This window comes from Gouania willdenowi, unplaced genomic scaffold (genome assembly GCF_900634775.1).
Source record: "Gouania willdenowi unplaced genomic scaffold, fGouWil2.1 scaffold_188_arrow_ctg1, whole genome shotgun sequence".
In the NCBI taxonomy this organism is placed as follows: domain Eukaryota; kingdom Metazoa; phylum Chordata; class Actinopteri; order Blenniiformes; family Gobiesocidae; genus Gouania; species Gouania willdenowi.
The window spans coordinates 107786-124743 of NW_021144938.1; the positions used below are offsets into that span (position 1 = coordinate 107786).

Here is a 16958-nt window from a genome sequence, read left to right on the forward strand (position 1 = left end):
TAAGTGTCAATCTTGTGTGCAGGGCACTAGACTCCTGTGGGCAACTTGCCGATCAATACAAGTTAAGATAACCAGATTAAGACTGGGGCATTGTGGACTAGCTGCATATTTAAATCGAATAGGCAAACATCTGGATGGATTATGTCAGTGTGGTCAATTTGAGACTATTTCCCATGTTCTATTGGCCTGTGGATGTTATTCTGTTGAAAGGGGAATGTTATATAAAGAACTTTCAACTCTTGGGCTGACAGTGTTTTCAATAAGTCAATATTTGCACCAAGAACAGAGTCGATTTTAATAGATAAGGCAGTCGTGAGGTATCTCCAATCTTCCAACCTCTATTTGAGAATCTAAAATGGAGAGAATCTAAGTGAACAGAAGAGGGCAGCATTACGCTTCTTTTAGTGTACAGCCTGCCGGAAACCATTAGAAGAAGAAGAAGTAGTGTTGTGAAAGTTTTAGCGCGAACATGCTTGTGTGTGCACTGAGCTTTTCTACATGGAGACAGAGTCTCCAGTGTTTTACTGAGGACAGTGTGAGACATGAGGCGGACTGACAGTCATGGTGAGGTCATTTATGAACTCCTTCATACTGTGTTCACTGCTAACAGGACCCGGGCCCTGTTCCAAGAAGCTGGATCAACATATCCTGAATTATCCAGCTTCACCGAGCCTGTAGTACATGGAGCTGGACTTAACTTTCCAACCAAGCTCATAATTATTAATCAGTCAGTCAAAGCTACGTTGCTTCTCACAGCAAGTTTTTAGTCGTTATAGTCAACTAAATGTCTACTAAAAGAGTTTATGCATTTTTTTTAAAGTGTCAATTAGCATTGATCAACCAGAGGGGTATTCCATAAAGCGTGTTATGTTCAAACTCTCAGTATGTTCAGGCTCAAATGAGGGAAACTCTGAGTATCCCAGTCCTAAATGCGAGGTATGTTCTTCTGAGTATGTTACCATGGAAACATTGTCCGTGAACTAAACCTGGTCGCTGGCAGGTTTTATCTACCTGGCTCCGCCCACCTGAACACTTTAATGAACTTTAACACTTTTCTCTGAAACACATTAGTAACATCACACACACATCACATCATTACTAATGTGTTGCTTTACGTTTTTTTTTGTGCAAACGGTAGTTTTCTTTATAATATTGTGGATGTAGATCATTAAGTGAAAGTCACTGAGGTTGATCTGCATTAAAACATCTACTGACGTCTGTAGTAAAGTTCCCTGAATACAAACCTGTGGATAATAAAAAGGAGGAGATGATAATTTAAATGAATCCACTTTTAAGGCTCGATTGTTGTTTTATATTGTTATACAGTTAAATCTGTAGATCACGGCTCTTTGAAGGTATGATGGCACAGTGAATTGTGACGCTGCTCTTGGAAGTGATGGTTCGCGTCCCGCTTCAGTGTTTTTTGTGACATTTTTTAGGACGTCGAGAGGACTCTGGCGACAATATTACATTAAAAATCAATATAAATGATGCGATATCAAGCGGCATTTACTGTCTTTATATCCAGTGTAACAGGAGGACTCTCTATGCAGTCATCCTATGCTGCTGACACGTCTCCTCAGACACACTTTATTCATATTATTCACCGCTCGTCACGTCACTGAAGCAATAAAGTGATGAAGCGACCAAAAAGTGTGACTAATTACAGGTGATTTAAGCCACTATAGTTACTAAAGACTGAACGCACCTTTAGAACAGGCTCAGTCCTCAAACACCGGCTTATTTCACCCATTACGGTGAATAAATCACTATTTTCCTGGTGGTTGCCATGGCAGCTCGAGTCATCTTCGATCCATTGATGATGGCTTTTTATGGCGCGCGTCCACGTAAGTAACCCAAGGTTTACATACTCAGGGTTGATTGACCCACTTCATACCAGCTGTAATGGAATCAGATACCCAGAGTTTCCCATCGCGGGGTATGTTGACCTAGAGTTTATGGATAGACTCAGAGTTTGTTAACCCTCCTTTATGGAATACCCCTCTGATATTGGATGGAATTAATGTTTATAAACACACAGAGAAATATTTGATGCGAATAATGAGTAAGACCACTGGAGCTGGGCAATATCTCGATATTCAAGATGTATCGAGTTTTCTATTTTGACGATACAGAAATTACAATATCACCAACATTGGATTTTGTATTAAATAATTATTTTCAGGAGTCGCTGCTTTCTCTACTTCTCAGAACAGCATGAAAAGCGCATTTAGATGGATTACTAAAGAACTCACTCACACGTGCTGTCCCTTATAGTCGAAAAATACAAATTTGTCACATCTTGTGCCTGTGTGGCATTTTACATCAGCAAATTTAACCCAGAATTGTCTTTCTGGTAAGAATTCATTTGAATTAAAATTATCTAGATTTATCTTGTATTAGAGCTGCACAATTAATTGAATTTTAATTGTGATCACAATTTTGTATGGAGGTAGATTTGAGTCTTTATTATTGAATTAAAAAAAAAAAACTTAAATTAAAAAACCTTTTTTTTTATTTAATTTACTTCAATCAAAAATTATTTTGAATCAACGTAAAAAAGTGTTCAAATGCAAAAAAAAACATTTTAAAATTAAATTTTTTTTTTGATTGAAGTCATCTTTTTTGTATTTGGGCCATATTACAGGTTGTACACTTGTGTCTTTATTATTCAACCAAACACTAAAACATTTCAATCAATGAAAAAAAAGTGTCAAATGTAATTATTTGGGTCTCACATGATTTTTTTTTAGCATTTGATCACTTTTTTTTTTGATTTTAAAATACTTATTTTTGATTGAAAATATTTAAATTTTATTAATGATAATGATAAAAACACAAATATACCTCCATCATTTTTACTGCCACGTTAGATTAACCTGATTGTTGGCAATATTTACATTTAAACAGGCTCTGCACTCTGTAATAGTGTATTTATTCAGTTAGCCTTTGGTACATTTTAAATTATTGGGGTAATTGTTTTTTAATTATTATTTTTTAATTATAATTCATTTTTAAAGCTTACTTTTGCGCTGTAAACTCCACACATATTTGTTTAAAAGTAGTGCCATAATAACTAAACTAAAAAATATTTTTACCAAATATGATAAATAATTGTGATTCTAATCATGATTACAGTATGAACAAAGTCATGTTGATTTTTATTGTGGCCATAATCGTGCAGCTCTATATCATATATATGACCATTTTTAAGAAAAAATATTGAGATATCAGTTTTGGTCTATATCGCACAGCCCTAAAGACCACATGATCGTATGAGTTCTGAATGAATTATTGAAAGTTATACCGTTGTCAAGGATCAACCGTAGCAGTGGAGGCAGTCAATAAGGAAACCAGGCTCCAGGATTTGATGCATCAGTTTTATCTGTTTATTTTTTAGTTTGCACCACAAGCACCGTGTACTTCAATCTCCATTCCACTCTCTACTGACCAGAATGAATGTCCTTATATACAGGTGTACCACTAATTAGCCTGTACCAAGCATGGGGTGACATATAATGTGCATATTAAAAGTACAGCATAAATATTTACACAAACACTTCCTAACAGACATTATCACAAACACTAACCCTGTATTAATATCATTAATCTTATTTACATCTCCTAAATTATTAAACTACATATTTACATTGAGCTACACACATCAAGCTCCCCTGTTCCTAGTTTCTGCTTGGTTTCTCCCACCTGGAACTATAAAAAGGTGTCCAAAAGCCCTGGGGAATTCTTTTACCCGAACACCTCAGGAAAGAGGAAGAGAGCATGCACAGGTAAGCTTTGTTGAAGATCACATCTCAATCATATGCAAAACACCAGAACATATTTAATTGTTTTATCTTTCATGTCACTGATAAGTTATTTATCAATTAAACTGAAATGGATTTTCTGTGTTTATCACTAGATGAATCCTGTGGCCTGAACCATGTGCTTCACCATTTGACCAATAAATTAATTAAACCAATACAACAAAAATGTGTCTCTTAATTTCATTAAGCACTGCAGTTTGTCACAGTATTACAATTGACTCTTTTTAAATTACAACAGTTCATAAGTGTAACAGTCCATAAGTAACGTCACCTCGTCGTTACAACCGGAGTTTGATTTTTATTTGTTGATGACAATATCAATATATTTTGATACACTTTTCATTCACGTGTATTTTTTTAAATTACTCATAGTCTTGTTATCGTCACTCGAAAAAATGTAGTTGATGAAAACTGTGACGTATAAATCAAGACCTGATAAAGATTGTGATGTCATCACTTGTCCACACACAGAGGAGGAGCCAAGCACCGAGTCAGCGGGCCAAACGCAGCCAGGACGAGGTGGACCAGGACTGGACACTCAGAAAAGTAGGAGTGTTACTCATGATGGTGACTGAGAAACTCTTTAATAAAACATGAACAACTTTTCCATCTGTGTTCTACGGTTTGAACACATTGAGCTCAGATTGATAGGCCATGTTGTAAATGTCATCCTAACGTACTACTCGTACGAATTCTGATGTCAAAATCAGTATGTAGTGTGTTTACATGAGTACAACAGTTTCTTCAGTGTTGTTGGGGCAACGTTTTGGGGAAATCTGTAGCAAATATGGTTGATTTATTGGGATTTCCAAAGTTTAAAATTCTAGAGGCGTACTGTAGCGCCACCTTTAGGACGATTGGCCTGTTTTTGCAGCTGGGACAATCTGGAATGAGACTGGACCTTTGTGCAAAATTTGGGGATTTTTGTGCAAGAAGAATAAGTAGAATATCGTGATGTGATATTTTTGTCCATGTTGCCCAGCCCTAGTTGCAGTTATTGCTTTATCCAAATAATGATTATAAAGATAATGTTTGTAATGTGTGTGTATGTGGAAGATTGTACAGATGTGGTAGTTTGTACTCAGATCTGTGTTTAATGCACTACTTTCCTGTTCAATCGTGATCTAACACTGCTTGGTTTCTCAGGAGAAAAGAAGAAAAAGTGAGAATGAGCTGCAAGAAAGCCACATTTCTCAGTTCAGAAAGCCTCTGACTCCCACTAACAACCAACCGGCCTGTAGTGATGGAGATAAACACGTAAGCATTGGAAACAAGCAACGAACCACGTTTCATTGGCATTTTTTACTAAATGCAGATGTTGATCACGTAACATCTGTTCAAATCTGTCTACAGGAGGCATTTATCCGAGCTATCCTCTCCAAGCCTTTCAAAATCCCCATTCCAAACTACTCAGGTAACACTTTTCCTCTTATGTTGTTGTTTTTTCCTTCTGTCATCACCAGAGGGGTATTCCAGAAAGCGGGTTGTGTTAAAACTTTGAGTATGTTTGTGCTCAAATAAAGAAACTCTGAATTTCCGGTTGTATAAAGCAAGGTAAGTTATACTCTGAGGGCCGGATTCACAAAGATCTGAAATAAAGGGTAGTAAATTAGTTGCCTACTTAAATGAGCGTTTTGCTCGTTTATTGTGGAGACGTCAGTGCGCACAAGCACTGACATTTGAGGCAGATGGAGTTCTGTCTGCTGTTCAAACATTTATTAAAGTAGAAAAATAAATACACAATAAAAATCTTTTTTTTTTTTTTTAAACAACTTTAAAACCTAGTAATATTGATATTGATCTGAGTTAATACAACTACACAGTCTGTCAACCAGTCTGCATTCTTTGAAGATGATCTACTGACCATCATCCAGCGCAGGTCTGAGCAGCGCTGTGTCACACACACTCTCAAATGTAACCATTGTGCCATCAGTGATCATGCGTAAATTATACATCTGATCGTTGTGGAAGACATCCTGCCTGGTTCCTGTTCCAAAGACGCCACGTCCCAGCAGCTCCAAGGATTACAGACCAGTCGCGTTGACGTCCCACATCATGAAGACCCTGGAGAGACTTATCTTGGTGCAGCTCCGACCATTTATAAGACCACACCTGGACCCACTACAGTTTGCCTACCAGCCCAAGGTTGGAGTTGAGGATGCCATCACCTTCCTGCTCAACTGTGTCTACTCTCACCTGGACAAGCCGGCGAGCACTGTGAGAGTCATGTTCTTTGACTTTTCCAGTGCTTTTAACACCACCCGTCCGGCTCTACTGGGTAAGAAGCTGACAGAGATGCAGGTTGACTCCTCCATTGTGACCTGGATTGTGGACTACTTAACTGGCAGACCACAGTATGTTCGCCTGAGACACTGTGTGTCTGACAAAGTAGTCAGCAACACCGGGGTCCCTCAAGGGACTGTACTCTCTCCCTTCCTCTTCACCACCTACACCACGGACTTCAGCTACTGCACTGACACCTGTCATCTCCAGAAGTTCTCCGATGACTCTGCAGCGGTTTGATGTATCAGGGAGGGGGATGAGTTGGAGTACAGGGCTGCTGTGGACAGCTTTGTCACATGGAGTGAGCGGAACTATCTACAGCTCAATGTGACAAAGACCAAGGAGCTGATTGTGGACCTGAGGAGAACAAAAAGGCCAGTCAGCCCTGTCTTAATCCAGGGGGTCAGTGTGGACATTGTGGAGGAGTACAAATACCTGGGAGTGGTGATTGACAATAAACTGGACTGAGGGAGGAACACTGACTCCCTCTACAGGAAGGACCAAAGCTGCCTCTATTTTCTGAGACGGCTGAGGTTCTTCAACATCTGAAGGAAAATGCTGAGGATGTTTTATGAGTCAGTGGTGTCGAGTGCCACAGAGAGGAGGAGCCTGTCCAAGGTGAAATCCATCCTGGTCAATGTGTCCCACCCACTCCATGATGTGCTGGTCAATTACAGAAGCACCTTCAGCACCAGGCTGATCCAACCACGGTGCTCCACAGAAATGCCACAGGAAATCATTCCATGATTGTTGTATATATCTAAATCACATTTTTATATTTGTATTATTTTGTAAATATGTGAATCATATTGGTATATATTTGTTTATTATTATTATTATTATTACTATTATTATTATCTATCCTACTTTTTTCTACTACTGTAATGTGTGTGTTTCTGACCCCTATTTTTAACAGTCTTCACTTAATTATACACTTATTTATTGTTTATTCTTCTTTGTCTTTGTTAATGTTTTTATTCTTTATTTGTGATGTGTTCTGTGGCTGTAACAAAAGCAATTTCCCCCTGGGATCAATAAGGAAATTCTGATTTTGTTATTGCAATTAAATAAATTAATTTATTTTATTGCATAATTGTGGCGTATCTGATCCCTTTTTCTTGAAGAACAGTGTGTGTTTTATGTGTCAGTTATAATCTGATAATGTCTTACATATAATACGAGATGGGTTTTAGATTCATTATTTAAAGTTGTTCAAAGCACATTACTGCATGACTTACATGATCTCCCTTAAGGCAGGCATACACTGTGCGATTTTTGGCCCATTTTGAGCCGATTTTTGACTCGTGCGACTATTTTGTGGGATCGTGCGAGTCTCTGCTAGATCGTGTGTCGTGCATCGTGTAGTACACATGGGGTCACGAGAAGCGATTAACACCTCACGACCAGCTCCCGATCAGCAATGGTAGGTCGTAAGGATTTCAAACATGTTTGAAATCCAGTCGCTCCTCGTGAGCTCCTTGTGAGGGTATCGCACAGTTGAAGCAGTGCCACGGACTGGCTTACCGTAAACGCTCACACTGCGCATGCGCGAACACCGTAGGACCGCTGTAAAATTGACGGACTGTACTGTCCATCCAGCTCCTGGTCCATCACATCGCCGTCTTTTCTTTTTTTAAAGCTCTTTTTGCTGAGATTTGCAAGTGTCTCTCCACTTCCGGGTTTTTCTTCTTCATCTGTTTTAATGGCGAAGCTTCAGCTTTGGACAGTACAGTGTGAGAACATGAATCGTGAGCTGCTCACATCCGACTCTGCATCTGAGTTGCACAGTTTGAGCTGGAGCTGAGTGCAACGATTGAAAAAAATCGCACAGTGTATCCCAGCCTTTACTTGTCAGCGATCAGGTGTGCGTGCCCCTTTAAATGTTGTCGCCAAAAGAAATTGTGGGTCAGCATTATCTCGCCTCCTTTGGTAAAGGATGCATCAGTGTTTTCTAGGCTAAAGGAAGTAAAAAAGGGAGCATTGAGCCTCTTTTCCTTTTTATCACGGCCGCTATTTATACCCTTGTGAAGGTGAAGGAACAGTGGATAGTAAAGGGGATGGGAGGGAATATTCGGACACAGCCTTATTGTCCACCGAAGCACAGTCACTAGAGTCACGTGTGCGCCCAGAACCAATCACTGCACAGCTCCACTCCGGTGCGTGCCAGAGCCAATCACAGTGGTGAGCTTGAGTCACGCACCAGACGTGTCCGTACATAGCCAAGCAGACACACGAGTGAGAGAGAGTTTAAGGCTCTTTCACAAGTTTTGAGCTCCTGTGGACTTCTCTTTTGAGGAAACATACTTTTTGACTGATCCTTTTGTGGTGATTACGTTTCAAAACATTCATTTTAATTTTATTTTGAAATCACAGCGAATTCAACGCAGGTTACACCAGAAGGAGGGTTAGACCGGAGAGGGGGGAAGGCCATCTGAGCAGCTACACTCACACTGATATATTAGCAAAGCTCTCAAGTCTCACACATTGGGGCGTGAGATTCAACCTGATGTGACTCACTGAGTGTGTGCATGTGTGCGGCTGAAGTGCGTGCATGTGCGAGCCACAGGAGTAGTGAGTCACACACACACACACACACACACACACACACACACCATGCTTCCTCTGGAAGTGTGAGCCACACACATGATTGAGAGATGAAGTTATTCTCAGTCTGCTCGCTAAGTTACATATGTTTGTATATTAATTACTAACCTTGGATGATAATCACCCCTGCACTAAGAAATGTTAAATGCTAAATAGTTTTATTTGTACAAATGTGTTTTTTTTTTTTCTCATCAGATTTCACCTAAACCCACAGCATTGATGCCAACTTTATCCATTTATCATGTGCATGTCCCATAGAATGAAACCAGGGAAAATGCACATGCTATTTTAGTTTGCACCCGCACATACAGTATACCCCTTTGTAACACTAGAGTATGTACACCTCCAACCTTCAAACACATACTCATTTGGCCATAATTGATAACTCTACTTAAGCTCCCACATAAATACATACTTCCAACTGGCACTATTATATTAAAAGGCTAGATGTCTTGTCCACGCTGCCGGCCAATAAGCCTTTTCACACTCTGGAACTGCGATCTGGGGGGGTCATAGGTTGAGAGGGATAAAAAACGTAAACAAGCTTGTTTACTCTGTTGATATTTCCAACCTAACAGCGTTTGTTTTTCCAGAGATTGTTAGTATTTTAATAGTGTTCATATTTATATTACACATATTCAGACTCGAGGAGGTGTCCAGATGTCAGTTACGGCTGATATGAGCACTTTTAAAAACTGATAGGAGCAGCTTAGCAGCAGTATGGAAGAAAGGGCAGTCCCTTCACTTCCACACAGCAGGCTACACCTGGTTGACGAAAAAACACCGACTACCCAGGTCTCCAGAGGGCGGGAATGATGCACTTTTGTAAAACAGATGGGAGAAGCAATATTAAAGCAACTGACCACCTCTGCTTTCTAGTAGTTTGTTTTTTTTGTAGTTGTTACCCTCAGCCTCGGCTGAAGAGTATTGTCATCAGTTCGTCGTCCGTCTGTCTGTGTGTGTAGAGTGGTGTAGGTCTTTTAATGCAATACCCACCAACCATTCTCACACCAAAACATTGATACTAATGGGGGGATTCCAGGGTAATAACAAAATTCCAGTCGGTCAATTTTTTGTGAAAAAACAGCATTTTTGAGGATTTCAAAAAAAACTTTGTTGTGGACTGATTTTACAGAAGGAAAGGAGGTGGACCATTCATACCTTGCTGTAAGGTGACATTCACTCAGGGCTCTTGATTAGTGGCAAAAAATGTTATCTTTGTGCTTGTCACAGAAACTACTACGTAATAAAATTGTATGCATTAACACGTGAATAATCATATTTCATGTTTTATTTCCCTACCGGTATTAAAAATATAATGGATGAACCATTTCCAACTATAAATTCACTGAAGTACCGTGCGGCAAAAAACTATTTTAATCGGCCACCAATTGTGCAAGTTCTCCCACATAAAAAAGATGAGAGGCCTGTAGTTTTCATCATAGGTACAGTACTTGGTCACAATAAATCAATATAAATTATTTTTTGTGACGGTTAATATTTTGAGGATTTTTCAAATGTCAGGCTGAGGGTTTTATGTTGTTAACTATAAAGTAGTTTTGAAAAATGCTTATAAATAAAATGTAATGTTATTGATAAAGTAAAGCCAGATTTGTGTGTGAAAAGGACAGTATGAGTTCTCACTTTGAAAAGGTAAATTTACGAGGTCCACTATTCACTAACCATGTTCATGATTATTTTTTATTAAGCTATTATTTTACAAATTTGAAGGAAGTGCACAAGATGGACAGGCCGATAAGTGAAAGAGCTAGGCCTGGGCCGATAACAGATTTTGCTGGACGACATATTGTTCCACAAATTATTTTTTGTTAGACCAAATTAACCACTAATGTAATGATAACATATCATATTGTAGCGTTTGCGGCCCGACACTACAGGGCTAACTAGCCAAATGACGAGGACACTGATTGGCTGCCGTTTAACCGGATGAACCGGGTTTTATTACCCTCAAAAACAGGCTAATACTGGGTTGGAGGAGTGCCGGAAAATAACAAAAGCGGATAGCTAACTCAACTAGCCACTGGACGAGGAGTCACTCTTTTTCTCTTCCCCCCTTCTTTTTAGTTCCTCTTCCGCTCCCAACAAAACTGGCCTATCCGACTAACTAGGGCAACTCCTTCCCCCACAACTTCCCATCAATCCCCCCCAAAGTCCTGCCGGGTCGCTACAATATTAATACAAGTACACCCTTTCAAACGCAATCAACTTGTATTTCTCATTAGTATTTTTTACCATTGTAATTGGAATTTCAAGAACCTTTAAATATTTGAAACAAATAAAACAATTAAAATAAAGTGGTTTGTTATAAAAGTCAGAGGTGTCATAATGCTGATGCACCAGGGCTGCCAAGTTTCAGAAAATGACAAGAATAAGACTTTAGTGACATGATGTGTTCCAGCGAAAGACGATGTGCCCTTTTTTAACATGGCTTTGGCCTGTTTTAACGTTGATTTCTACCTTAAGACAGATGTCCTCACCTCCATGCCAGCGGCTCTCCCTGCACTGTGGCCTCCTAATGCGAGTTTTAATCAACCAGAAATTAGAAATGAAAACTAATTAAAAAAATTGACAAAATACATTTATTTGTCAATATTTCATTTCAACCAACTCTCCATCATTTATCTGGGGACATGTCTCATGTTGTAGGTGTTTGTCACAGATGTTGATGCCTTGATGACAGAGGCAGGGGGCTCCCACTTAAAACACTGTGGCCCAAGGCAGTGCTACCTTTACCTCAGCTCTCCTTGTCTGCAACAGAAAGGAGGTCATTAAAAAGGTAATCACGTGATTTTTGATTGAATGAATGTCTTAGCAGCAGACTCAATGTCCATGGAAATACACTATTACATACAAAAATAATTATAAGATTGTTGCTCCTCTGGGGTTCAGAGGGAATACGTGTGTGTGTATGAAGTACTCAGCTGTAACTCAGCCTGTGATAAAGAATGGAGACGGCACGTGTTCAGCTGCATTTACTTCACACCAAGGATTGTTCTTCCTCTAACATATTTTCACAATCAACCACAGCAGTAATCCAGATACCTATTCTATTCTAAATGGCCTTAAAGAGTCCCAAAGTCCATGTGGCCATAGCTTAGTAAAGCTATACTAGTCACACGTTATACTTACACAATTACAGTTTCTCAAAAATTACAAAAATACAATACAAAATGTACATTGTTTGTAACCCAATGTATTTTAATATATTTATACCTTTTACCCTTTTTACTTATTTTCACTATGAAATGAATCACTATTTATATATTTATCTTTTTAACAATAACTATGAAATATGCTTTTAGTCAAATCACTAAGTTTAATATATAATTCACTAAACACGTGCACAGCTGTAGCCCTATACCTCAAAATGGCTGCTCTGTATCTAATACAGTTGTACAATAGCATTACTGGTATTTGGTAATAAACCTAAAATATGCACCTTTGGAAACAAATAAAACACACACGTAGGAGTGGGCGATATGGGGAAAAAAAATCTTATCACGATTTATTCTTTGTAAACCCACGATCACATCACAATTTTTTTCATTCAAATCATTTCAAGACTATTTTAAAGTATATATATATACTATATTAAATAGTTTTACAAGAAAAACAATAATGGGTCAAAGTCAGTGGAGCCACAAAGACCCTTTTATTAATCACTAGCAGCACAATAACAACATTTTGTGTAACTTTTGACTTTTTCCTTCATTAAGGCTGAAATGTGATTAAATTATGTGGTGTTGCTTTTTTCAGGGCAGCTCTGAGTTGCAGAAAGTCGTTTTTAAAGTAAATCACCTTCAGGACACTGTCTCTTTAAGAATGTATAATCAGCCCTGTTAGCTGCAGCAGCTCTGCTACACAGAGAGTTATTTAGAGAAGAAAACACATGCAGTGTTAGTTTTTTTACATGAGTAAACTAACACTATAACACACACAGAGCAATATAAACAGTGAACAAAATTGGGTAGCTACATACTATCTCAGATGGAGTCTGTCCTCTAGATCTTTCTTTCTGAAAGCATGTCAACAAGTTGGTGTGTTGTGTGAGGTGTCTAGACACGACTCGTCAAGACCCGCCTTACGTATCTTCTGATTTGTTTATTATTGTGTGAGGCCTGCCGTGGTTGTTTAGATTTAGGAACCAGGAGACAGGCAGCTCTGGATGCACAGAAAACAACACAAGAAATGGGAGAACCAGAGGAGAGTTTATTGCTGTGTTTTGTGAGCATTAATATCAGTTTAAATAAAAACACCGGATGGAAAACAAAAGCCCCGTTGTGCGCAACTTGTGCAAGAAACAGTTTGTCTATTGAGGTGTATTGACTGCTTAATATGATATTAATTTATTCTATATACCTTTTCACTTAAAAACTGAGTATGGGCCTTCAACAGGTGGCCTTAAACATATAGGGTTTGCAATCCTAGCCAGTTATTTCTGTAGCTCTGCTGTTGGGATGTTTATTGCCTGTCAATCGTGGAATTTGCTTATTGTTGTGCTATTCTGCTGTTGGGATGTTTATTGACTTGTGAACCTTGAAAGTTGCCTGTTCCCAGGCTGATCTTTCCTCCATTTACAGCTATATACATAAACAGTCTAACTTTGGCCTTTGTTTGTTGATGTATGGGACTTCTACCACCGTAATAGACATTTGTGACTTCCTTTCTTTGTCTTAAGGCTAAAGCCTTAGACTCCACCTGTTGGGTTTCAGATTTCTCGTCAGTCCATATATATGATGGCCAAGCTGGATTTCTTCAGAGCATGATCTGACCCTGTTTGCTCTCATTGAACTGATATCTCCAGTTCTCCTGTTTTTGCCTCAGAACATGATTTGACCTCCTTTGTTCCTCCAGTGTTCCGTCTCTGCCCTGGTTTTTGATTCTGCTTGTTTTAATAAACTTTGTATTATTTTGTCAGCTTCAATGAAGACTTTTTTCCACACTACACCTCCTTTTTACCATCCACATCATCACCTGGGGAGACACGGCACTATCACCAGAGCTCTTCTAGGCTCAGCTTCTACCTCTAACACGTGCTAACACGTAGCAGCTAGCAGCTTAATGCCAACATGTAGCAGCTAGCACGGACAACAGTCTTAGTGGGAGCAGACAGTGTCTCCAAACCACACTGGACACTCAGACAGGGTTCAGAGCCAAAATGAATAAATCCATAAGTGACAAATGAACAGTCAGTGGATAAATGATTGTGGACAGTCGACCACTCTCTGTGGTAGAGGATGTGGGCGGGGCTAGAAGCACTGCTACAGATAGCATTGTCTGACCCAACTTATCACCTGCGATGTAGAAAGAATATTTCAAACTAAATTCATCAGCTTCATCAGTTGCTCTATTTATTTCATGCCACAGATATTCTAACTATTTTACACTGTTCAGTTTCTACTTCTCTGGAATGTTCTGGACTAAGTCCTGTTTTTTCCTTTTAAAACACAAACACACATTTGTTTTATAAAAAAATCCAGAAAAGTGTGAATATAGCTTAGTTAAATTTAAGTTTGTGCTTTTTGAACAATGCAATCATTATTTATTCATTACATTATATTAGCACTCAGTGATGCAAACACTATTTTGTTTAAGTTCATTTATTGTTTTCATTGTTTCAGTCATATACCAAAATCCATTTCAACTAAAAAAAAAATGTTGTTTCTTATGTCAAATACTGTTAGGCCATTAATTTAGATTAATTCATTACAAATTTTCTCATTAATTAGATTCATTTTTTAATCAAGTCCCACCTCTCGAAAATATACACAATGATAACAAAATCAATCAAACCCTTTTTTGTTTCCTGTAAAGGAGAATCTGTTCATGGACTGCAGCTCCAGGATCATTTCCACATAAAGAAGGAAGAGGAAGAACTGTGGGAAAGTCCGGAGGTAAAGCAGGAAACGGATTATGCAGTTTTGCATAGTGTACTGTAGAGCCAGAATTTAAAAGTGTAAAAATGTATGGCCCTGTGTGTAAAAGTGTTAGCCCCCTAAACCTAATAACTGGTTGGGCCACCCTTAGCAGCAACTACTGCAATCAAGCATTTGTGATAACTTGCAATGAGTCTTTTCTAACGCTGTGGAGGAATTTTGGCACACTAATCTTTGCAGAATTGTTGGAATTCAGCCACATTGGAGGGTTTTCAAGCATGAATCGGCTTTTTAAGGTCATGCTACAGCATCTCAATAGGATTGAGGTCAGGACTTCGACTAGCCACTCTAAAGTCTTCATTTTGTTTTTCTTCCATTTATCACAACAAGTCTTACAGGTCCTGAAGCAGCAAAACAGCCCCAGACCATCACACTGCCACCACCATATTATAGTGTTTGTATGATGTTCTTTTTCTGAAATGTGGCGTTACTTTTATGCCAAATGTAATGCGACACAGACAGGGATGCTCTTGACTGGTGTGAGTGTGTAGTGTCCATGTCGGACCCTGATTCAATGGAGGTGAGAATGAGTCCTATTATGAGCATTTATTTGATTATTTATTTTTTGCAAGTTATGGTCTTCTTAATGTCTGGTCCACAAAGAATCCAGTAGCTGGCGGTCATGCCATACCTGTCAAGTATCCTGTTTTGGCCGGGGAACTCCCATATTTTACCCCTCTTTTACCCCGTATTAATATTTTCCCGTAAATATCCCGTATTTTAATGTAATAATAATTAAAAGATGCCTTACTAAACAGAACGCCGTCACTAGCCTCGCGAGAACTGTCACCTGAAATGGCCTGAGTGGCAGTTCTCGCGAGATTAGTGCCGACAGCGGCAACAAACCAGGAAACAACTCAGAAAAGCGATGGTGAGAAAAATAAAGAACTCGTGTAAATACCTTGGAAACTGGAACAGAGAGTTTATCTTCCTAAAGAGCAGCAGGATGTGACACAGTTACATGTTCTGTTAGATTAGTAACTGAGATTTTAGCGTCTACAACAGCGGAAGGAACACGTAAGTCAGCATGAGAAATCATCCAATCACAAGCTCCACAAATATACACTGCTTTAAAAAAGTGTTAAAGAATGTAAAGTCTGTAATAAATGTCTAATAAGTCATTAGTGAATATCAGAGAACCACATGAGTGAGCATGGACCTGACACACCCCCCTACTCAGACCAATTACGCACGGGTGCGCTTAACCTATCAAAGGTGTTCCTGGGATAGTAGGTGGGAATATAAAAGGAACATTGAGGAGTCAATGGAGGAAAGGAAAAAGGTGACCAGAGAAAGATACCACGCGAGGAGCAGGCAGAGGACTCTATGCGAGCGGCGGCACCCGGGAGCGTGCACAAGGAAGTGGATGATCCTCCCCATAGATCCGGAGACGCACGGGCAACGGGACGCCGAGGCGGTGGATCAGCGGATGGATATTGATGCGCGCACAAACAGCTGAGTAAAGGAATGTGTTTTATCCTCATGAGCGAAAGGCTGAGCATGGTGCCGATGCGTTGCTTCGCCTGAGGAACTGTTTACTGTGTTGACAGCGCATCGTTGGACGTCGTCAGCAGAGGTGTCGGGGATCCCGGAAGAGACGGTGCCACGTCTACACCGCTGCAGGCCCGTCGAGAGTCGCCGTTGGAGACGTGCCAACGCGCGCAGGAGGAGGACTGATACGCACATTAACATCTGACGCGCCGACATCTGGGATAGGAGCTACGGATTCACTTCAAGCCCACTCCCCTTCCTACTTGGGACTAGTACTTTCCGGCGGACGGGATAAGTACCTTGGACAGCGCTAGAACCACTAACGGAGCTACTTTTAGATACTGTTTTAAGATTTTAAATGATGCAGGAACCAATTTTCTGATACACTAACACTATTAAAAATATATTTAAAAGGAAACAAACTGACTGTGTTTCATTCTTAAACAGTGAAATCAAAGCTGGGTCTGACCATCGCACAATTGTGCGACATATGCACCTGCAACACTAGGTAGCACTAGCAAAAAAAAAAAAAAAAAAAAACACGAAGAAGAAGAAGGAAAAGGTGAGAAGCTGTTTTCTGTCTTTAAAGCTGATTATTGTCGGTCAAACCTCCTTTAGGAGAACATCTGCACTGTTTTTATCTTCCTAACACTGACCGTTCCACTCAGCCCAGCCTCAGGGTAACACGGTCACCAGTTGAACCGTAACACCAGCTCAGCACTAAAGATGCCTCGGTACTGTGTAGCAGCTCACTGTACGAGGACTTCCAGGGACGGAGTTTCCTTCTTCACCTTTCCTC

General features: G+C 39.6%; 1 protein-coding gene across 1 annotated transcript; it reads left to right on the forward strand.

Annotated features, from left to right (window-relative positions):
• Positions 1 to 455: 455 nt before the first annotated feature.
• Positions 456 to 14677, forward strand: LOC114458819 (DNA repair and recombination protein RAD54-like). The gene is made up of 5 exons (XM_028441203.1): positions 456 to 564; positions 4296 to 4370; positions 4971 to 5081; positions 5178 to 5238; positions 14547 to 14677. The coding sequence occupies exons 1-5, from the start codon at positions 562 to 564 to the stop codon at positions 14669 to 14671; spliced, it is 375 nt and encodes a 124-aa protein (XP_028297004.1). The 5' UTR covers positions 456 to 561; the 3' UTR covers positions 14672 to 14677.
• Positions 14678 to 16958: the final 2281 nt, after the last annotated feature.

Excerpts from the sequence above, each read along its gene's own strand:
- LOC114458819 (XM_028441203.1), top strand. Across the intron at positions 4,371-4,970 it reads AGGACTGGACACTCAGAAAA|GAGAAAAGAAGAAAAAGTGA; the intron begins GTAGGAGTGTTA and ends TTGGTTTCTCAG. Across the intron at positions 5,239-14,546 it reads CCCCATTCCAAACTACTCAG|GAGAATCTGTTCATGGACTG; the intron begins GTAACACTTTTC and ends TTTCCTGTAAAG.